This window comes from Hippocampus zosterae, chromosome 5 (genome assembly GCF_025434085.1).
Source record: "Hippocampus zosterae strain Florida chromosome 5, ASM2543408v3, whole genome shotgun sequence".
Lineage (NCBI taxonomy): Eukaryota > Metazoa > Chordata > Actinopteri > Syngnathiformes > Syngnathidae > Hippocampus > Hippocampus zosterae.
This window is the reverse complement of record NC_067455.1, coordinates 11,334,299-11,357,478: the sequence shown is the minus strand read 5'-3', so window position 1 is coordinate 11,357,478 and position 23,180 is coordinate 11,334,299. Positions and strand designations below refer to the sequence as shown.

At 41.1% G+C, this 23,180-nt stretch overlaps 3 protein-coding genes across 6 annotated transcripts in view; 1 reads left to right on the top strand and 2 right to left on the bottom strand.

Annotated features, from left to right (window-relative positions):
* Positions 1-10,922, top strand: part of skap2 (src kinase associated phosphoprotein 2) — a 31,594-nt gene extending 20,672 nt beyond the window's left edge. The window contains exon 13 of one of the 2 annotated variants that reach the window (XR_007962561.1): positions 10,783-10,922. The gene's annotated coding sequence lies outside the window, so the exon portion shown is untranslated. The remainder of the gene's footprint in view (positions 1-10,782) is intronic. The other variant, XM_052066723.1, reaches the window with a different exon arrangement.
* snx10b (sorting nexin 10b) lies at positions 939-4,688 on the bottom strand. Of its 3 annotated transcripts, none has more exons than XM_052066726.1 (5): positions 4,524-4,688; positions 4,054-4,154; positions 3,853-3,954; positions 3,329-3,538; positions 939-2,188 (listed from the first exon to the last, which is right to left on the bottom strand). In XM_052066726.1, the coding sequence occupies exons 2-5, from the start codon at positions 4,125-4,127 to the stop codon at positions 2,068-2,070; spliced, it is 507 nt and encodes a 168-aa protein (XP_051922686.1). In that variant the 5' UTR covers positions 4,128-4,154; positions 4,524-4,688; the 3' UTR covers positions 939-2,067. The 3 variants fall into 3 exon arrangements, with proteins under 3 accessions (XP_051922686.1, XP_051922684.1, XP_051922687.1); XM_052066724.1 differs by lacking the exon at positions 4,524-4,688 and adding an exon at positions 4,226-4,512; XM_052066727.1 differs by lacking the exon at positions 4,524-4,688 and adding an exon at positions 4,226-4,363 and having other exon boundaries at positions 4,054-4,150.
* Positions 5,552-12,106, bottom strand: cbx3b (chromobox homolog 3b). Its single transcript, XM_052066728.1, has 5 exons — positions 11,825-12,106; positions 10,760-10,904; positions 9,080-9,230; positions 8,450-8,583; positions 5,552-7,566 (listed from the first exon to the last, which is right to left on the bottom strand). Exons 2-5 carry the CDS (start codon positions 10,897-10,899, stop codon positions 7,446-7,448), a joined length of 546 nt encoding a protein of 181 aa, XP_051922688.1. The 5' UTR covers positions 10,900-10,904; positions 11,825-12,106; the 3' UTR covers positions 5,552-7,445.
* Between the last annotated feature and the right edge of the window lie 11,074 nt (positions 12,107-23,180).

The window sequence follows — 23,180 nt, the reverse complement described above, 5'->3', positions numbered from 1 at the left end:
GCCTGACTCTTGCAGGAAGAGTGGCTTCAGTTAACACAGTGACGGTGTGAATGTGAGACTGATCGCATGTCTGTCTTTGTGCCTTGTGACTGACCGGCGACAGGCTACAGCTCACCTGTTGATCTGGAACAGCAGAAATGGTGTAGAAATTATACGGTTGGATGGGATATTGTAAAAGCATGTACAATTGCCAATTGTGCAGTTTATATCCAAAACAAGATAAATTATTTGTTAATGTTTGGGGGGGAATGCTAAATGCAACAGAAACGAGAAGTGGACACACATGGCTTATACTCTGCAATCCAACATTATGTGGAGTTGTTTATAACAACATATTATGTCAAATAAATTATGTTCCAGGTACAACCCCACCCCCCAAAAAAGATACTAAAAGTACCACTACAATGGGCGAGTTACTATGCAGTAGCGTAGTAAGTTTCAGTATTCATGAAAACAATATGACTTGAACATTATACGCAGTTTGAACTTTCGCACTTCACCTAAATATGGGATTTTTTTTACAGAAAGCTGAACTGTCTTACACTATACCCGGGAAATGATTCTTTCAAGTATCACTTGAGTGAACCCGAGTATCACAGGTGGTACTAGAACCACCCTTTGAGAATTTTATTTGATTATTTACAACTACTGCACCTTTGATGCTAGTTCCCGTGCCCATTATGCGTGAGATAATCCAGTGACTTCAAAGTGTTTTATATCCTGCAGGAAGAACTCTGGCGACATGGCGACTGGTTCACGAATGAACATCTCCGTAGTTATGCAAATGGGTACTACTATAACAGTCACAAGGCTCATTTTCATAGTCCCCCTGTCATGCCCCTGCTAGAATGGGCAGGCTGTGTCCTAATGGGAGGGGAAAAAGATCAATGACAAATCATTGACAATCACTGATCTATATCAAGCTAACTCACAAAGCATTTTCATTGTAGAGTGACTCAAATGATCATTTTATTTGATGAAATAGATCAATCCTATGTACATATTAAATGACAACAACACGGTTTGGATAAATAATCCTCACCTACATTTGCAATAAAAATAGGGTAATTCACTCCAAGGCATGGGGACAAAAAAATACAACAAAAAGAAGTCTGTTCATTCATTACCTGCAAATGTGTGCGCAGAATATATATTTCAAATCTCCATTGTAATACTTTCCCCTCGCACAGGAAACATTATCATAAGCGGATGCGCATGAGCAGACTTTCCTGCCACATATCTTCACACATCCTTGGGCCAATTTAAGTTTGAGGGCTCCTCTCCTGTCCGCCATGTTCTAAGGTGATGACAATCCCCTATCCCCCTCCTTTCAATTTCTTACCACGTTCTTTGTGTCTGCTCGGAATCTATAATGAGCACAGAGCTGATCTAATTAGCTGTGCAGATACTGCATGTCACGCCAGCCTGAACCTGTTTAGTGTTCATTACCTCTGCATGAGCACACCGCTGCTCTCTGTGGGAGCGCCTGCATACAGTCGCTCCAAATGTAGGAGCAGCATACGCAGAGAGTGTCGGCATGGGCCGCGGGGGCTTATGCAAATGCAAATAAAAACAGTGAAGCTGGCAAGTTATCCTACAGGGAGGAGGGCGCACCTGCCTTCCCAAAGGACCTCGAAGGCAGGGGCCAGACCACACCTGTCTTAAAACTCCGCTCCGGTCACTTGAGAAGCATGTCACAGCTTATTAATAAAAGCAGTCACTGTGAGATGCGTGTTGACATATCAGGAAGTCAGTCCACTGAAATTACCGTGATATGTGATACATTTGTTTGTGAAGTAAACATAGACAACGTGCTGCACATTCACAGGATGTGTATGTGCGTTCTACAGATGGGTGTTACCACACTGCCACCTTCTGGCACTTTTTTTCTGCCAGCATAATTTTACATGAGCACAGTAACAGTTGAGAATGATTACCTTTTATACTTGACATGCTCTGACCATGAATATCGGCATCATCAAAAGAAACGGTTTTAAGAAATTGCATATGATAACGGTTCACTTTGTTCTTTGACTCCCAGTGTTACTATGAGTGACGATGATGATGTCACGCAGAATCTAGGGACGAGCAGACCCTTTGTTCCTGCTCGGTTCCCAAATGATCAGGAGAGGTTTGCTTCAACGCCAAATCTTCTTTAAACTGGCTCTCTGAACCTCTGCACTCGGAGCTAAAAACACAAACAAGGGAGACTACATTTCATATTGTGTTGTTGATGATGGACCTATTCTTTTAATTGCTGTTTATTGGTTTGTTTGTGGCCAAAAACTGATTTTGAAACAGATTTAGATATTAAATGTGGATATATCAAACATCTAAAACGTGCACGATAGTGGCCCTCGAGGACCGGCGTTGCCCGCTCCTGCTGTACACAAACACAGTGATATTCCGGCCAGCAGATGTCAGGGCTAATTATATGCTGTTTGGTAGAAAGTCAAACTTGTCAATTTGAATATTGAGGCAGCGTGGGGAAAAAATGATGGTTGGGGTGGGGGAAGCAATACCGTAACGTGTCTTAAAAAGAAGATGTAAGCTTTTCATGTTTCATCATCAGAATATGTTCCTGTTTGCACAATAGATGAGCAGTTTATCTTCCCTTAAGGAACCAAACTAGAAATCTAAAACCAAGGAACTGTGATTTTTTTTTTCTGCTGTTATTTTTTTTTAGGGTTACCGTTACACTCTCTAAGACATTCATCCTTCATGTGGTTTCACCCTTGGAACAGGGCCCCAAAGGGTAACCATAATGACAATCCGGCCCATGAAAAGTTCAGCTCCTCTCTCTCTCTATGTATGTATATATATAATATTCTAGCATGAAGTGATTATGTAAAAAAAATTACTGTATTGTATTATAACTACACAAAATCAGCGAAATGATCAACACCTGACAGTATGTCCTCCATTATCAAAGGGTGGAACAAAAACATTTGTATGTGTTCCCCTACTTCAACTATTCATGTGGCACTGCCTCATTTAAGTTGAACTCACGCCTTTGACTCTCCCCTTTTTCTCTTGATGGCCATGGGAAAGGGGCGCGCTGCATCACTATAATTAAGGCTTTGTGATTGAGACGATTAAACGCAGCCAAAACGAGACATGCTGCTGTGCGTCGTTAACATTCTTAAACACAACGCCGTCGGACACCACACAATTGATCATTTTTACAGTCATAATGGCCCTTTTAGACCTTAATACTTAGAGGCTCCATTTTCTCTTTAGTGCAAGTCTGAACACCCGAAATCCGAGTTAAAGTTGAGCCACAAAGTTGACATTGAACTTCAGGAGGGTGCACAATGTAATGTGATACCTGTCTGAATCAGAGTCACCGGAAATGTTTGAGTCCTTCTGCAAGGCCTCTTGGGATAGAAACCTCCTGATGCCGCAGCACTGCACCGCCTGGGCCACCGAGTAGCGGGTCCGTCCTTCGGCGCAGGCCTCCATCTTGGCCATGCTGAGCTCCGACTGCAGGAAAAGGTGCAGGCAGCTGTCGGACAGCAGCTGAGGGCTTTGAAGGATCCTAGATGATGGAATCCAGTTTGAGGAGCAAGTCGGTCATGAGAAAGAAAGGAAGGAAAAAGAACAAGAAGTGAAGAGAGGAAAAAGGAATCAAGAAATTAGAAGTGGAACTTGTCGAAATAGTCTGTGGTAAATATAGAACATTTTATTTTTATTTTGCGTTAATGAACATGTTTAACGGGCAATACTTTTGTTTAGGTCAAATAAAAAGTTTGACTTACTAAAAACAAGATTTGAGAAACACTAATAAATTTAACAAATAAGGGTATTTATGTTTTTTTAAAAACATTTATTCCAAAGTCGGGTGATTCTTACTGTTCCAAGAACCTCTGGAGGCCTGCCATGCGTTCAGAGATCTGCTGTGCATTGTTCAGGCTAAAGAAGGGGTTCTTCGGGGGCAGCTGCGGTACTTGCGCCCTGCCAAGGACAATTTATTATTATTTTTTTAAATGACCCCTTGACTGAGAGCAGATAACATAGGAAGCTGTCGGACAGCGTCGAATCATTTCCGCTCACATCAGCATGGAGTTTGCTTGCAGCCTTTGTCGGAGCCACACAAACTCGCTGAACCTCCTTCGCACTCGCGACATCTTCTTGGTGAAGAACACGCTATCTGTCTAAAAGGCGTGAAGAAGTCAACTGACAGAAAATACAAAGCGATTAAAAATTTGATATATTCTTTACTTACATGTAAGCAAATTTCATAGTCCATGTAAGCGTGCCAAAAATCATTCTTTTGGATGCGCGGGTCTCGAACCCACACGCTGATGACCTGCTGCATGGAGGACTGAAGCAGGAATACTGGCCATGCAGGAAAAGGGAAGCTTTTTTTTTTTGAATGAATCAGCACTTTGAGGAAGTTGCATGACACGTTAGGAAAATCCAGAGAAATTGGGGCTTTTTTTTTGTTTTTGTTTTGCTCAGGTCCAAAAAGGCCAATGTCTTGTAGACATAGTTAAAGGTCAAGATTTAATTGTCAGACCTACCTGATGAGTTCATCGGCAAAGTCGCTTCTTTCTCATGCAGGTCAACATGTTGCAATGTGTTTGTGTTTCAGAAGAATGTGTGATTGTGTTGCACATAGCAGTGAGCTGGAGGGTTTTATTTTCCGTGGCTCTGCTATTGGAAAAAAAAAAGGGCAAAGGTTTCAAAATACTGTTTTGTCATCAGACTTACACTGGCACCTCCCATTTAACCCCTTCCCCTCCTCCCTGTGCCACTGTAGCAAAACAAGGCTCAAACAATCATATGCATTGTCAAATACAATATACAACTATTACTGTGTACTATTATGTACTAGTACTTGTATTAGAATAGAACGGCCTCAGATATACGATTTTGTGATTTACGGTAAATGATTGAGATAAAATTAGTGTGCTCTAGAACCGGTACAGCTCAATTAAAAAATATATATTTTTGAGAGTCTTAAGTCAAAATAAATTGAGGTAAGAGATAAAAATTGTGCACACTCTGTTAAAACTGGGATGTGGCTGTGTTCAGAATTAACCAAACCCATTCAAACGTGAGTCAGCACACACCTTCCACCCTTTAGAGGACCTCTGATTAACCACCACCAAAGCTCAGATGTTTTAGTCGGCTCTTCCTGACATTTTTTCGTTGTTGTTGTTGTTAGCGTCAGCGTGAATGCTATGTACTAATACTGATTAGCACAATTTCAGAGCGCTCATAATTCCCCTCACCTTCACTTGATGTTGTTTTGGTAAACATACCTTTTGGAATTATGGCCAAGGTTGAAACAATGAAACCAAGCTTTTGACCATGAAATGAAAACAAACCCCAAGTTTTCTGTTTCCAAATGAGCCACTTGTCTGTAAACCAGGCGAGTTAATGTTTAAAGTAGTAGTCTAGTCTTAGTTCCAATAAGAACCCTGAACAACCTTGGTTCCAATACCATATACCGCCGAAAGAACATGTTTGCTCACATTTGGCCTGAATGACTTAAAAAATGTTGTGGTTGTGAGCGCGTGAGGAAAAAGAATACACAAGGCCCAAGTAAAGGTCACACAATGATTCTTTTATTTGCAGCCAGGTGACAGACCTACAGTGTCTACAGTACACTCACACACAGTAAAAACCGCTCAGTAGTAAAGTAGGTGTGTTTTATGAGGAAGTGTAAGGTTAAGTCGAGCGTGCCATAACAGGATACGTCCCTTGCACGTGAGGAAAAACTGACCGATGACTTCCCACTGCTCATCTAAAGTGCTACATTGAACTTTTTTTTTTTTGAGACTGTGTGCAAAAATTGTGCACAACACTTTAAGGGCAGAATGGCGACCATTTTCTTTTTTGCTTATCTCTGTGGTGAATAGCACCTGTTTGGATTAACAAAAGTCAATGTCTTTACAAAAAAAAGGGGGGGGGGGGGAATATTTGGCATGAAGCAGCTAATTGGAAATATGCTGGGCAACAGTTTCAGCCACAAAATACATTTTACAAGGACACAGCAAGACAGGGAAATTAGAAAAACAATCAAGTACATTTAATCAAGAACTTTGCACCAACCGCCCCCCCCTCACTGCACAAAGAGTAGTTTCATTCACTAAAGCCTCGACCTCGCTACATTTATTTAAAAGCTTTAGTTACTTAGCAAATGAGCATCACAATGGACAAAATATCTCTTCACACAAAACAAAACACACACTGCAATAAAATAAACAAAAATATGACCAAAAAAAGTGTCGAGTCAAGGGCGAAATTGTCAATTTTTTGTTGTTCTGTTTAACATTTTTGGGGAGTGATGAGGTGGGGGGTGCACATGTATGACAGATGACATTTAAATAGGAAAACCTGGAATCTGACTATATTCTGTGCAGACAATTAAGATACTGATTATTTGTTTTTTGTTGTATGAAGTACATGGCTGCAACTTGGAGACGACCACACCTTCCTACAGCTGATGTCACATCATTGTTTTGAGGTGTTATCAATGGTGCCTCTGCTAGTCAAGAATCAAGTATTCGCAAACTGGAGGAAGAGTACCTTAAGTGGCAGACAGCCTCCCATGAGTGTTACATGATAGAATCACTGAATTAACTGTTCAAAGTGTGAATGTTTCAGTGGCTTCAACTTTTTTATTTTAATCCAGTACGGTATATTTGTTAAGTACAGTTCGGTTGTATTTAATTTTTACGCACAAAATACTGGAATTGAATCTTTTACACCTGTTTGTTTTCAAGCATTTAGCTGCAATTTTTATTGAACCTTTGCGTGGAATACATTTTTATTGATTCATTATTCCAGTAGTATTTTCTCTCCTTTATTTAAGCACCATGTTCATTTAGAAACTGGCCATAATGTTGCAGTGGGTTACAATAATTTTGTTTTTGAGGAACACTCGGGCCTACTATGCTACTGTATTTTAATGTTGGCCGATATAGTGGTACTTAAAGAGCTTCGTATTTTTGAGGTGGTATCTGGTGTTAAAAATATCTACTCAACTACCGTTTGCTTTAAACACTCAAAACTACATGATATGTATTTCATGTCACATATGACAGGGCTTAGGTTTACACTGCCTCTAGCTCTTGAGCAATACATAATTCCTTCTGGCACACTTAACTGAAGATTTTGTGCAAGGGTGTCAGTTCACTGCCTCATGCTAAAATGTGCTACAACACACACTGGAAAACAAAAATAAAGAGCAGAAATATGAAATCACTCCTTAAAAAAAGATACAGTCCACAGTGATGGGGTGTGCTACATGATAACACAAGAAGAGGCTACAGTTTAATTGGCTGCAGAAAAAAGGCAGCGTTTAGTGTCTACCACATGGCGTGCACGCTCGCCGTTATGTGCTTGAGGTCAGCTGAGCGACGCCGCTCGGGAGAGGTAAAACGAAACTTCAAAGCTTCACAGCGTAGGTTCACCTCGACCTGTTTTGGCGCGCGTCACTGCTCGTCATCGCCGCAGTGCCACGTTAGCTTCTGCTCGTAGAAGTCGATGACTGCCTGAGGGCACCTGGTGCTTGCCTCGTGAGCCGGCAGCAGGGCCACGTCGCCAGAGTTCTTCCTGCGGGAAAAAAAACACTTTGAAGTGACTGGATTATCTCACGCATAATGGACACGGGCTCATGGGACTAGCATCAAAGGTGCAGTAGTTGTAACCCTTCAAGTCATAGTTTCTCAATTGAGGGTCCGTGAACACTCCGAGGTCATTGGTGTACCGTAATTGCAAGAGGTCAGTGAAAATACAATAAAAGCTGCTTTGTCATTTTAAGAAATAGGATTATTTTTACTCAAATGTGCACGAGACTGATGAGGATGAAGAAATTGCTCTTTTTATCAATTACAATACTCTAGAATGCTATTTTTACCTTTAAAAACATGGCAGACATTTTTGTTGGTTTTGTTTGTGGGGCTGGAACAAAGTGACGCCATTTGCTTTTATTTTAATGCGTAAATTTCAGTAAATAAAACTTATTTCTGTGGAAGTTGATATATGTGAATGCTTAGGCAAACACTTTTGAAAATCTTGTTTGGTATCAGGAGAATTAACGCAAAATCCCAGAAGAGCTGAACTTGTTCTGAATAAAGTCATTGTTGTGTACTTTTTTTACTCCAAATTGTCCCTAGGTGTGAGTGTGAGTGCGAATGGTTGTTCGTTTCTGTGTGCCCTGCGATTGGCTGGCAACCGATTCAGGGTGTCCCCCGCCTACTGCCCGAAGACAGCTGGGATAGGCTCCAGCACCCCCCGCGACCCTAGTGAGGATCAAGCGGCTCGGAAGATGAATGAATGAATGAATGAATATTAGCAAATGAGGAAAATCATACCACAACTAAATGCACCACTTCCCTGATTTCACTGTCATGGTCACACATTGACAGTAATTGCACCAGTTTACCATTCGCTCATTGTGAATCTGCACAATTAAAAAAGGAAGAAGTGAAGTTACCATTTGACTAAAAACATGAGCTCGCCCCGTCTGTCTGCGGAGCCGATGATGCATTCTAGCTCGGGGTAAGCGGCCAAGTCTGCGGGCGAATCTGGATCATCGCCGCAGGGCTGAGTGTGTATCTGTGGTGGGGACTACACAAGGTAAAAAGGGTTGAATGCGGTTTGACATTCTCATAAAAGAGGAATTAATTCCAAACATGTAGGGTGGTGGGCGGGGGGATGAACAAAGTGGCTAACTTCATTTTTAACAAAGGCGATGTATGCCTCTGAGTCATGTCTGCTGACTACTTTGCAGTAACAGCGGACCACATTCTTCCCAAGATAGCGGTCAAATGAAAAACACTGCATTTTTCTTTCAATTGCATTGAATGGCTCCACTCACATTTAGTAAATCTTTAAATATTCCATTGTAATATTTGTCAGTTGCACTTCGTCCACTTCAATGACTTTGTTAAATCAAGTAGTGTTGTGACCACATAACAAGAATCATACAAACACAATCGCAGTACAATTCCTCCAAATTCTTAGCCAGAATGCGTCTGCTATCATTCTACCTGGGTCACATTTAGGTGGGGTTTTTTGTTTTGTTTTTCATCCAACAGAAACATTCCCACTCCCAGACACTCACTATTTCTGTCCCCTCCGTCATTTCTTCTTTCGGAACGAACTCCTGCTTCACTTCCTCATTCTCATTCTCGTTCAAGGGGTTATTTCTCAGATACTCCTCAATTAGCTCCGGGCAGTCCAGGTTGTCCTCGGGCTCCCACGTGTTGTCTGCACTGGAACCGGGAAGAACAAAAAAAGAGAGGGATGAGTGTGCTTACTGCAGAGATGCTAGTGAGTTAGGAGACTTGCAAATTAGAGTTGTGCATCTACCCCGAAAAAACAATTGGATATGTATCTGGATACATTGGGAGCGATACGATTCAAGGTTCTATTTTGACGACGAAAAATTTGGTTTGATTCACTGCAATTATGATTCGATATGGTACGGCTCAGTTTGAGAGGGTGTGATGCAATTAGTTTCTTGTTGTCATTTACATACATTTGAATGAACTTCTCAGTACTGTAAATGTGGCATTTCCTCTGAAATAAAAGATGATTTGATATGCATCTCCATACATTTTAAAGTAGAAAGATTCAGTTCGACTGGATACTCTCTCACCTTTTAATTCTAATTGTTTTTTTTTTATTACACCCCTCATGGATAAGAAACATCCATTTTCTGTCCCACTTAACCTCACATTTCTCAAACGATTGCATGTGAGTGCCGCATTGAAATCTTCATTCAAGTGTCATTACACAGATGCCATTTTTATGCTTGAGTGACCAAGTATATAGCCACGCATGCCCACGTTTTAGGACCTATCAAAAGCATTTAGCATTAAAAAATGTATTAAAAAAATCTCTAGGATGTCATAACCTCAGTCACAATGTATTCTTCTACTCCATTTCTGGGAAATGGCCTGGGTGCTTTTTCTCACTGGTTTGGCGGACGTCAAGTTGGCCGCAACTCCGCAAGATGAAGTTGTCACGGTCAAAATGGAAAGTCCGGGCTTTACTTATAAAAAGGATGAAATGTGTGGCTGTACGATATTCTATTTGAAACTAACTTCTGTATCGATAAATGCTGAAACCACTGATACCTGCATCGGTCCATCAACCATGTACATTTAAAGCAGTGGAGCATTTGATCCATCGCTGTGCCTACTTTCACATGTCACAATCCCGTATTTGTCTTGCTTGTCTAACAATTATGACGTACTGGGTTTGAATCTGGGCCCCAACCTTCTGGTGTGGTGTTATAATGTTCTATCATGTTTTCCAGGTACTCAGGCTTTCTCCCACATGACAAAAACATGGATGTTAGGTTCACTGAAGACTCTAAATTGCCAAAATAGGCAAGCAGTGCGCATGTAAATTTGTCTGTATATGCTCTGCGACAGACTGGCAATCAGTCACCCAAAGTCAGTTATTATAGGCTCCATCTCATCTAGGGCCATCATTTTCCTTTTTTTCATAGAGGATCAAACATTTAGCAGACTGAATTAATATTTTGATAAAAGTCAAACTGAAAATGTTTTAGTTTCAAAAATTAGCTCAAAACTTCCCGTGACAATTTTGCATGTCTTCTCTTGCTCGAGTTGTTTAATAGTGTGAATCAATATTTAGATAAAAGTCATATCTTGGACTGCACATTAGTGGGACTGACAGAATTTTGTTGTTGTGTAAAAGTCATCTGAATGAAAAGTAAGCCCACAGTAATATGATTAAAATCATTTGTTTGGTGGGGAAAAAATGTACTCACTCAGTGAAGCCTTTCCACTTTAGGAAGTACTCTACTCTTCCATTGAAGATCCTACGACGAGTGATCTTCTCAACCACAAACTCCTGCACGTTACAAGAATCCTCTGTCTTCCTCTGCTTGGCCGTCTGTTTCTTCCTCATCCTTCCTGCAACAAGACACACACCGGTAACAGAAAGTGAGTTCAAACTTCATTTTTCCTTTGAAAACTAATGTGATATGACACGGCATTATTGACCGTTACGTCTGCGACATTGCAACCCTGCTCACCTGCAATTGAAATTTGAATTGCAGCTATGTTAGTTAGTCGCAGACACAATGCACAGTAGTTCAGTCTGGATTTTAAAAGCAATTATCCTCAAAATGTGTTAGTCTAGCTCGTTGATATTTAACAGTTCAGGTGTTGACCATCATAAATTTATTCTGGGACCGATTTTGTAAGTGTGACACAGCACACGTAAAGTTGGTCATTTGCATTGAAGGCGGCACGCTGCACTGTCGTGGGTGACTGTGCCAGCATATCCCTAGAAGCAAAATGACTTCTCTCTGGGAGTGAACAGCAAAAGTCGCACTCAAACTAAAAACAGAACAAAAATGAAAAAAGTAAATATGAAATCAACAATATTTGCCAAACATATTAGCCTGTGAAATTATGTCAAATCTTTGGGGACACCCTGTATATGGTAAAATAGCTTTTCCATTGTACTGTTTTGTTTTGAGATGAGATTGTTTGCATTATTTACATTAGTGTACTGTATATACTTAGGACATTTCCAATAAGTGGAGTGCCATGAGATTTCTTTTAAGTATAATATGCGTCTAGGCTCACTAAATGTTAAACACTCCTGTGATTGTGTGTGCGTGTGTAACTTGCTGTATGCTTCACAAAAGAAACCGTGACGTATGTTTACATAACTCCACCTGCTGGATTCTACCCGGAAGACAAAACGCTACCATACGAATTCGTTACTCGTACGCGCATTTTAGTTTAGAGATCATTCCACCGGGCTAGAAGTGTGCGTGGGACCGGTTCGGCTTATTCACACCGCGTGGGAAAACATCACGTACGTTATTGTGCTATAAAGGCGACAGCCCCGCTTCGGTCCTTCGGTTCGGGAGGTGGGGCTGAGGGTCGTGTCCGGACAGTAGTAACCCGCACGCCTCGTCCTCGGTGCCGCCAAACGAGCCGCTCCGCCGTGTTTACACGTGAGAAAAGAACTTTTCGGTGGGCCAGTTGTGATTAAAGATGGCCGTTGGATGCTCTGAGGAAGGAAGTGGTTGCCAAGGGAAAAGGTCATGCCAAGAAAACCAGGGAGGAGACCGACGGGAGCGCGCAGGCCGTCAACCAATCACACGCCAGTCCGTCTGGTTCGCGTCCTCGTGGGCCACTGGTACGGAAGCAGCTCCGCCACCCATGGGTGTCACCTGGGTATGACACGCTGAGTGACATCCTAGCTGAGTGGTCCGAATTCTTCTTCTCCTAATTCCTGTACAGTGTGTATATATAGATATATCTATATCTATATATAGATATAGATAAATAGATCTCTCTCTAGAGAGAGAGAGAGAGATGTGTGTGTGTATTGTTTACACTGTCAGACCGCCGATTACGACGGAGGGATAACACTCACCAACCTCGAAATCAACAATGAGGAGACCAGCCAGAAAAAGCCTCTGAGGCATTTGATTGACAGCCCCTTCCTAGCCAATAAGAAAGAACGGGGCTTTTGATAGGCCACGCATTCCCTGAATGTTTTGAATATTTTTACAAGCAGCCACTAGAGGGCAATGTCTCACTGTATATGTATTATCAAGTTCAAACACCGAACTGGTCATACATTGACAAACAACCATTCACACTCACGATCAACTCGGGTCAATTTAGATTAACCTACCGTGCATGTTTTTTTTTTATGTGGGAGTAACCGGAGAAAACCCACGCAGGCACGGGAAGAATATGCAATTTGTTTATTGTTTGAGGCATGACCCTGGAACCCTTGCTATCAGCTTTTCTGACGTTTGAGCCCTAGTTGCCATAGTAACTCAGCAACGACAGGCCTGCGCCGGCACCTTGGGCTCAGAATGACATCAATGCATACAGCAGATTTGAATTTATACCGTCTTTGCTTGTGTGGCTCCATTTGGATTCTCTTGGCCAAACTGCAGGGCAAGCAGGATATTACAGTTTGATAACTTGGAGAATAACATGAACAGGTTTTATTTATTCACCAAGTGTGGACATAAAAAAAAGGTTTTCACTCAAAACCTGTACAATATATTCATGTTTAGATCATTGAAGACTCTCAATAGACCACAGGTGTGATTGTGGTTGTTTGTTTGTCTACATGTTTGATTAGCTGGGTTTTAGTTGGGCTTTAGCACACCCATGACTCACGTAATAATAAGCACAATAGAAATGGAAGTTTGCAGCTTTGTACAACAGTATTGGTCTCCTACTTTGAGCTGTTCCTAATATTTAGTCCGAAACACACACACATGTTGTCATAATGTCGTGGCTGCTTGTTGTATATTCCATTTCATTGGTGGCCTTCCTCATTCAATCATGATGTGCATGGAACCACTTTTTTGTCAAAAGCTAAATGGAATGAACACAGCACTGCCCAGAGCAATAAAAACACAATATGTGTGTTAATGAAATGACACACTCCAGTTCACACCGTGAAAAGAAATATCATGTTCCCCCTAAATCTGCCCTCTTCCCACTGAAGCCAGGCACATTGCTGGAGCCCTTTGTGAACATAACCCTCGCGTCGATGGGCCCCGACAGCCACTGTCAGGGTAGAAATGAGCTAAGATGGATCCCGCCGTGAGGGATCCAAGTCTGACTGGGTACTTTTCCCAATTCTCTCTCCCCCTGCCCGCCCCACCCCGTCTTCCTCCAGTCCCACCCCTAAACCTCTCGCATTATAACCAATGTGTGAACAGAGTTCATCCAGTTGAATCATGTACACCATTCACATTTCTCTTGCTGTAAGTATTGAAGAAAAAGCAACGTCCGCTCATGAACTCAGAGTCATTGATCGAGGATGTATTCAGAAGCTAATGCTTGATGAGCACATGTACTGAACGTCACGGTTGGAGGTGAATCAATCCCGGACTGTCGGAACGTGGCTTTTGTCACTTTGCAGTTGTGACGGGAATCATGTACTTTTTATTTGACTTCAGTAGCCTGTAATAAAATACAAGTAGACTGCAACACATTACCGTATTATTACCGGTATTCTGATGTTTTCATACAAACAAAACCTATACAGGTGTAAGGAACATGACAAGTGATTGTGTATTAAATCAGCGTGGATAAATAGAGTTACTTGAATTCCATACTGCCGACTGCAATAATTTTCAAGGTTGTAGGCATGAAGATGAACATTTCCATTTAAAGCAACTATACAATACTATAATTACTATACTTAAGATTTCTTGAACAGTTCACACTAACAGCGTGATTGGCAGGCGAATAGCGCCAGCACCCCTGAATCGACCAGCACAGACCAGTACGCCACAACACAGATAAGAATGTAAGTAACAAAGCTAGCCCCAGAACCTTGAAAGAGAAAACAAACTCCAACCATTGCTATGTTGATCACTTTTCTTTATTCTCAAATGCGCTTTTTTGTTCCTATTACAGTATTCCCTTTTCCTCCATTAAAATTGTGGATTTTAAAGCAGTTATGTGGTTGTTTTAAACACATAATTTGCAATTTTGTGGTTTGATTTGACAACTAACTGGGATTGGCGATTACCATCTTGAAGCTTCTTTTTTGAAGAATTGTCCAAGGCACCCCTGTATGAGTTAGGACTGTTCCTAATCTTGTATTGTCATTTCACCACTTGGAATTGACTCATCTCAAATTTGTAGGTGTCACGTTGTGCCTGAAGCGATAAAATGATCGCTTCGTGCACAACAAGATAAGGAGGTGGATCCCCGAAATAGCAGACAAAGAAAAGATGGTCCGAGAACATTCATTCATTCATTCATCTTCCGTACCGCTTGATCCTCACTAGGGTCGCGGGGGGTGCTGGAGCCCATCCCAGCCGTCTCCGGGCAGTAGGCGGGGGACACCCTGAATCGGTTGCCAGCCAATCGCAGGGCACACATAGACGAACAACCATCCACGCTCACACTCACACCTAGGGACAATTTAGAGTGTTCAATCAGCCTGCCATGCATATTTTTGGAATGTGGGAGGAAACCGGAGCACCCGGAGAAAACCCACGCAAGCCCGGGGAGAACATGCAAACTCCACGAGAACAAATGAGTTTTAATACAAAACACAAAGTACCCGTCCGGGAGCAACAAACAGAAAACGCTGGTCAAAATCAGGACCAGGAATAAAAGGAAGTAACAGAAAACGCTTGCGAGAAAATGGCAAGGAATATAGTTGGCAACAATAGGAATTCATAAGAGTAGATTTAACGACGCGCAATCACAGCCACAAGGCTACATGGCAACGAATAGATTAGGACAGTAAGCGAGAGAATTGGCACGGCGTGGAATACTCCGGCAGTAAGTCAACTGCCCGAGCACAAAGATAAAGCCTGTGTAATCAGTCCCTAATGTGTGTCGGCGGTAGGCAGGAAAAGCCTGCCCCCTGCTGGCAAACACGGGACGTGACAGTAGGTACCCCGTACATTCCGCAGTATAAGGCACACCTGAAAGCACTCGATTTTCTCAAAAGCCGACAGTGTGCCTTATAATCTGATGCACCATATATATGGATCAATATTCTGATTTCTTGGATGTTGTATTTTCAATGTTCTGTAAAGCGCTTTGTTACAGCTGCAGTGATTGTGAAAGCTCTGTATAAATAAAGCTGTATTGTATTGTACTCCCTTTAGCGTAACTCCATCTAGTGGATACATAACCCAACCGCAGCCACTATTGTAGCTTCTATCCTATGCGCCTCATAATGCGGTGCGCCCTATATATGAAAACAGTTTTAAAATAGGCCATTCATTGAAGGTGCGCCTTTTACTCTGAAGCACCTTATAGTGCAGAAAATACGGTAGTCTTCAAGCATTCCTTTGTGAAGAAGTCACCACCGTTAAGATCTTCATGGAACAAACATACCATAAATGCAGATGTTCCTGTATCTCCTCAAAATCTGAAGCCTTGCATGATGCCTTGCTAGCTCTTCTTGCGGCAGCTGTCAGCTCTGATCGAACACAGCGCTAAATCCGCAATTTACCTTTGACTCCTTCCTTCTCTCTCACAGTTGTGCTCTTTGAACTGTTTTTGCTTCTCATTCTCTTTCCTTTTTTTTTTTTTTTTTTTAAATTTCACCTTTGGGGTGCGGCCGAGGGGGTTGAAGTTGCCAGCTCTCCTCCTCAAGACAGAGCCACACTGAAGGGTTTCTGCTCATTTACATTTACAGTATTCTCTTTGTTAGTCAAACTTGACGCCTCAGCGAGGCCCTGAATGCCACCTGAAGGACACGTTTTTAGCGTAGGCGGAACACGATAGTCAGCTTTCATTTCCATCAAAAGAGAAAAAAATTCTAAGCAAAACCTTGCAGGGAATTGACCTTAAAGTAAACACTGGCACAATGCACTGCATGAGTGTGAAATGTTTTATTTTCTGTGGAGCATTTTTCTTTTCAGCGTGTAATTGATTTTCAGCATACATCACATGCAAACATATCAATGGCCTTGCGAGCTAGAGATACAGCAGAGCATTCTGATTTGCATTCAAATTGTGTTTTATTAGATGCAATAGAATGCCCCCCCCACACACTATTTACTAGCGATTTGGTCCAAGCCATGCTGCGAGTAATTGACCCCCTCCCCCCACCCCCTATAAAAGTTTATAATTGCCTATAGATGCTTGACTGAATGGAGAGCTTCAACGTAGTTCCTTGGCGCCAGGATGCCGCAAGATGGCACCGAAGCAATGAGCACAATAACAGCTAATACCGGGTGTTGAAGCTTTCAGCAATTACAAGAGGATAGGTCAAAAAAAAGTGAATTGGTGAATCTGCAACATTGTGATTTCCTAGAAATACTCCCAAAGATTGTAAAAATCAAAATAATTGCAGAAAAATAGCAACATGATATATGATGAAATGTCATTTAAGCGGATTTGTTATTTCAGAAGTGTCTCTCAAACTGCTGGTAGTCCTTTGCATTTACCACTGTCCAAGAAGTAGCTCTCAGTCTCAAAATAATTGGTGACTTTAGCTCGACTAGCTAAATATGGGCTGTATTTTGACGCATGAATGCCTTATTGTGAATGTTTTTCCCTCAGCATTCACAACAAGCTTCAGTGTTCATAGGACGGTCTTCATCATGTCTTTTTCCCTATTCAGGCACCAAGAAACCACACTTGCTTTGTGCCCGAGTGAACATGAAGGTGATTTGCATCATCGCCACATGCAACTGAAATCCACTCCATGCCTGTTCTGGAGGCTGTTACTGTTACTGTTACTTGAGTGAGGATAAATATTTGCGGTTGAGCGAGGGATGGGAACTTAAGTGGTCCCTTTGGTTGATGTTACTGCACAGGAAACGGGCTCTTCCAAGTCAGGATATGAAGTGCCGAGCCCAGGTCAGCTTACATTGTCCTCGCTAGTGCAGAGACAGCGGGGCTCCAGCTTCACCAATGTTAGTAAACAAGAGGAAAGGAGATATAAGCGCTTGTGATGGTTGATGCTATGTGCACAGGATGCAATGGTCTTGAGATTCCTCACACTCCCCAACCCAGGGCCCCATTCCATCAAACCAATAGACTGTTGAGGAGCTGAATCCAACAGATGGATTAAAAAAAGATACTTCAGATTGTTCAGATATGAAGTTGGAATTTATGCAAAGGAAAGTACAAAATGGATAGGTAATGTTTGTAGGATTGTCTGTAGATGTGAATGTGAGTGCAAATGGTTGACTTCTATGCAGGCATGGTGGATTTAGTTGTGTAAGGAATTCGTTGATGAGGGGACTGCACTGCAGGCACGTGTGGGACCAATATCCACATTGGAATTCCTTCACACGAGTTTTTATAATGTTCATGTAGGTGATGTTGTATCCAAATGAAATTATACTACACTGAAGTCGCCTTTGAGGATATTTTGATACAACAAATGGGTAAAGTATGGTCGAGTCTAGAAAATACAGCGCTGGGTCGTATGTCTGTCTGCCATGTGAGATATGGTTGCGCAGTAAATCACTGGCCAGGAAGTGGTGTCAATTCTATGTGGTCTAATAAATATGATTTATTCATTCATCTTCCGAGCCGCTTGATCCTCACAAGGGTCGCGGGGGGTGCTGGAGCCTATCCCAGCTGTAGGCGGGGGGACACCCCGAATCGGTTGCCAGCCAATCGCAGGGCACACAGAAATGAACAACCATTCACACTCACACCTAGGGACAATTTAGAGTGTTCAATCAGCCTGCCACGCATGTTTTTGGAAGGTGGGAGGAAACCGGAGAACCCGGAGAAAACCCACGCAGGCCCGGGGAGAACATGCAAACTCCACACAGGGAGGCCGGAGGTGGAACCGAACCCGGTACCTCTGCACTGTGAAGCCGACGTGCTAACCACTGGACTACCGGGCCGCCTGATTTATTCATTGTTATTCAAAATCATTATTGATGATCAAAGCAGCCAATGTGTGTGATGAGTGTGTGTGTGTGTGTGTGTGTGTGTGTGTGTGTGTGTGTGTGTGTGTGTGTGTGTGCGTGTGTGTGTGTGTGTGTGTGCATGTGTTTCCGAGTGTGCAGTGAAAGCTGCAGTGTAAGAATAAAGCTTGGAGTTCCCACCAAGGTTATCAAAGTTCACAAAACTAACAAAAACAACTAAAACTGAAAAAAAAACTATTTCATGAACGAAATGCAATCAGAATGAGAGTTCTTGAAAAAATAGATAAATCAAACCACATTTGATGTTTAGAAAACTAACTATGATTATTGGGAAAGTTTCCTTCATTTTTGTCTTTTTCAATTCATATCACACGTGAGCTACAGAAGAAAAACAGTCGAACAGTCACTTGGTAATTGTAGTTTACTTTATTATACAATACTAAGTCACATTTTTTATCTTGCACTCCACAAACACCATTTACATATACTGGATGTAAAAAACAAAAACTAATTCTAAAACTAATCTAAAATGAGCATTAAAAAAATCACCAGCCCACTTTAAATTGAATTAAAAGCATCTAATTTAAAAAGAAAAAACTAATGGAAACTACCTATCACAAAAAATTTAAAACTATTGTAACTCAGGTTCCCGCTCAGGTTGTTTGTCAATATATGTCCTGTGACTAACAGGCGACTGGTCCAGGGTGTAGTTTGTCCCTTGCCCAAAGTCAGTTGGATAATGCTCCAGGTTCCCATGACCCCAATGATGATAAACTCTCTGGGAATTCATAGGATGGATGCTTTTTGTTGATGTTTATCTTGATGTTTATTCACTGATTTTCTATTCTGATTTAAAACACCCGATGCGCTGAAATTGCTTTGTTTCCTCTCAGCAATATATTATTTCATCATTTCCAAGCACCTAAGGTTAGTCACGACTGATAATGAGGATCAGGTAAATTCAGTTCATTCGAAAAATCACACCGAAGCCAGTAAGCCACCAGATAACGTCCTTTTTGCCCTGAATCCAACTGAATTATTACAACACAACTAAATGACAAAGAGAACGGCAAATATTTATTCTCACGACCATTTCAACTTTATTCACAATACCATTTGAACTGCCATCCAGACTAAATTCCTTCTTGTTTTCTGATTGAAAAACCTTGTCAGTAGAATTCCGATTTTCAAGGCTCAGTGCCTTTGAGAAAACATTTTGGTCTTTTTAGCCAAATCAGTCTGAGGTTTTCTTTTTTACTCAGCAGAGAATCGTGGATGACTGATGCAAGGAATGATAGATTCCACTTCCAAACAAACTGTGTGTTCTACCTTTTAGCAATACACGGCTGAGTGATGATTCACGCTGCAGGCGCAGAACATTTACATTTTCCGCATTCTGACAGGTGGCACTCACAGAGTTGCTTGAAAACACAATTTGGTCGAGACGTACATCACATTAGTTTTTTGACCTTGTTGAATAACAACCTGAATGCATGCGCTTTTAAATATGACGCAAAGAACATGAGTGCTAGTGTATCAACAAGGTGCCTGTTGGTTTGTTGGCTTCGATCTTGTTGCGAAATGGTCCGACTGTTCTACTCGGACACATCCAGTCGGATTTCCGCAACATTCGCTTTCTGTAGGTGCATTTTATGTATGTTTTTTTTTTTTATTTTATGTCCCAGTAGTTTTGTCCAAATTAGGTTTTGGCTTGTAAATTGCTTCCTTTTTTTGTGCACAGACATTAGTAATTTAGTCATATGAACAGATTAATTTAAAAAAGGCACTTGTAGGCTATGTTGGTAGTAACATAGTTATAGGTCTATATAATTAGTGAATAATTTCTAATATTAAAGTATGCCAATCATGGTGGTCGAGTCTTCAGTTATTATTTAATATGTATTCCACCAATGAGGACTATAAAAAAAAAAGTTGCCTTTGAGTTTCTAATCTTGGCTCACTTCAGTTATGCGAAACACGAGCACAAAATATAGTTGCCTTCAGGGGCTCAAAAGTTGACAGTTACATTATTTTTAACATTTACAGTTTATGAACCATTGAATGAGATGCCCAATTTAAGATTGAAAGTGACCAGTGTGGCTATATTGAACGTCCCACTTTTAGGCTACTGCTTAAAAGTTACAACAAATAAATAAATAAATCACCTTTAAACTGCACCTTTGAGGGGCCTCATTCTGTTCTGTAACGTATGTACTGCACCACCACGAGTGGCACAAATGCAGACTTGTGACGCATAAGCATACACATCATGACATGACACATATCAACAAGCTGCTGCAACAGTTAAGTTCTGACACCAACGCTTCACACACTCCGGCGCAGTGGGACGCTCGAGTGAGTATGCGTGAATCAATTATTCATCTTCATGTCAGAACACTGAAGAGACTTTGATTGTGATAGATGTGCAGGCATGGCAGCAAAGCGCAAAACACGCAGCGATCTACACTGACTCATCTCTTCCTGACACCAGTGGAGGGTTTAGGAAAACACCCCGCGGCACTTTTGGAGGCAGGACAAGACAATCTAAGTAAATCCGCGATCCACTACATTCTTTGTGGACTACTCGAGTGTCCGACGGTTTATGGTGTCCAGGCCTTGAGGAGACAAGGTGATGGACGACAGGGGGGCTCAAAGGTTAAGCTTCGATCTTCAATCTGGATTTTCATGTCAGGGTAAATGGGTCACGAGCAGCTGTGGTGGACGTTCAAACAGTTTATCTCATGACCAGATCTTACAGAAACAAAGCACACCTTGATGTTTCAAAGGCTTATTTGAACACAATCGCTGTTTACGGCCTCGCCCAATCGTGAAAATCAACACAGTGAAATCTCCTCCTCTTTAGTGAGGCTTTCTGCACCAACGTTATTATAATTGATGAAAAGTAACAAAATAACTCAATCTAAACAATAAAAATGAAAATGCTTGAGAAAAAAATTAAACTAAATGAAACGACATCCTTCGTTTATGAAACTAAAACTAAAACTAAGTATAATTATCAGAAAGACGGGCTTCTTTATTTCTCTCTCACACACACACACAAAAACGCCGCGTTGGATTTATTCTATTTTAGTTTGAGTGTTTGCACAACCCCCCCCCCCCCCAAAGAAATTGGATCCAGGTACATTTTTAAGTATATGTATTGTCTACCACTTGACAAAATAAGTAGTAAATTCAACAAATAACCCTTTTCAGTGTACATCATCTTTCAGGGTTCATCTTAAACATATTTTTGGCTGTACATCCATTCCTACAAGAAGGAAGGTCAAACAATTAATTGAGAATTGTAGTTGACTTTACTCGATTATGGAATACTTAGTAACCTTGTGTGTGTGTGTGTGTGTGTATATATAAATATACAGTATTTAAATATATATATGTAAATAATTCTCTTGAACTTGACTAATACTCCATCTATTAAAAACTAAAACTGATTCTAAAACTAATAACAACTAACGGAAAACGATATATTCTCAAAAAATTAAAAACAAACAAACTTGCTCTAAAAACTAACTGAATTAAAAAACAAAAACAAAGGCAAATTCTAACCAAAGTAAAAATCATCCAGATCAATATTTTAAGGAGATGTATACTCAATTTAGAAAATATATTGGGATCCAGATGATTTTATTTTGTGCAACCACTTGACGAAAGAAAATGGAGTAAATTCAACACAACATTGTTTTTCGATCTTCTTTGACATTCTCAATCATACCTGAGTGTTGTTTTAAGTGAGTGTATATATAACACATTCATTACAAGGCTCATTATTAATTAATGTAATCATTAAATGAGCCAAGGAAAGCTACTTCTGCCTTAACTATTGAGAGAATGTAATAATTTTAAAAGCCTACATCCCACAATTACTATTGTATGGCCTGATTGTTTAATAATAGATACTTGATGGCACATGTCCTCATAGGCGTTGTGATTTCATTCCAGCTCGATTTGCATGCACAACCTATGCTGATTTTTCACTCTTACACTGAGTAATCTTAGGGTTATTTAGCCCTGCAAATTTATTTGGGCGCTGGTTTCTGACCATGTCATGAGATGCAATGATGGTGATTTAGCCTATATTGAAAGAAGCCTGTTTGTTTGAGGGAGAAAAAAAAGCAGAAGAAATGGAAATCTACAGCCCCGCAACTCAAAAATGAGGTTGGAAGTCTCTCTCTCTCTCCCTGGTGATGATCGACCTCGTGTAGAAGACAGTCAATCCGTGTTAAATTATAGATTAAGGCTCAGATCAGGCTGGCTGGGCGCAGGCAACTGCATGCGCTTTAAAGTGCACCGACTGTTGCAACGCTAGCCTCACCTCCATGACTTATTAAGTCCGAACATCAAACATTGCCCACAGATGAAGAAAGAGACTTGATGAATATTTGAGCATTCTTACTGTAATGAGGCTGTTTCCTTGTGTAACCATGGATTTACACACTGTACGCCATGACATCACATCCCAGGTCATCAGTTTTGTTTTGTTTTGTCCCATTCACTTTGAATGTACTTCAGACAAAAGAGGCAATTAATCAGTTCTGAACACATTTGAATTTACTACACAAGCCCTTGTAAAGTAAATTCAAAGATTTGTTTCTAAATACATTATTCATGGTTAATGAAAACATGCGCAAGGACTGACAATTATGTAGTACGTACTCAGTTGTGGTGATATAACATTAAATTGGTTCGAAGCATTGTCAGTTTTCCTGATTTCAGTCGCTCTTCCCTTACTAGAAAAGAACTTCAGCGCCTGCATTTGCTTTGGCAATGACCAATTCGCCACAAAAACGCATCTTTCCTTTGGAGCGTCCAC

What these genes read in the sequence shown, in the direction of transcription:
- cbx3b (XM_052066728.1), bottom strand. Translation starts at nt 10,899, where the DNA reads ATGAGGAAGAAACAGACGGCCAAGCAGAGGAAGACAGAGGATTCTTGT. An exon ending in AAGTGGAAAGGCTTCACTGA is followed by an intron (nt 9,231 to 10,759) that starts GTGAGTACATTT and finishes TCCCGGTTCCAG; the next exon opens with TGCAGACAACACGTGGGAGC. An exon ending in TGACGGAGGGGACAGAAATA is followed by an intron (nt 8,584 to 9,079) that starts GTGAGTGTCTGG and finishes TACCTTGTGTAG; the next exon opens with TCCCCACCACAGATACACAC.
- snx10b (XM_052066724.1), bottom strand. Translation starts at nt 4,318, where the DNA reads ATGCAGCAGGTCATCAGCGTGTGGGTTCGAGACCCGCGCATCCAAAAG. An exon ending in CAAGCAAACTCCATGCTGAT is followed by an intron (nt 3,955 to 4,053) that starts GTGAGCGGAAAT and finishes TGTCCTTGGCAG; the next exon opens with GGCGCAAGTACCGCAGCTGC. An exon ending in GGTGACTCTGATTCAGACAG is followed by an intron (nt 2,189 to 3,328) that starts GTATCACATTAC and finishes TTGTGTTTTTAG; the next exon opens with CTCCGAGTGCAGAGGTTCAG.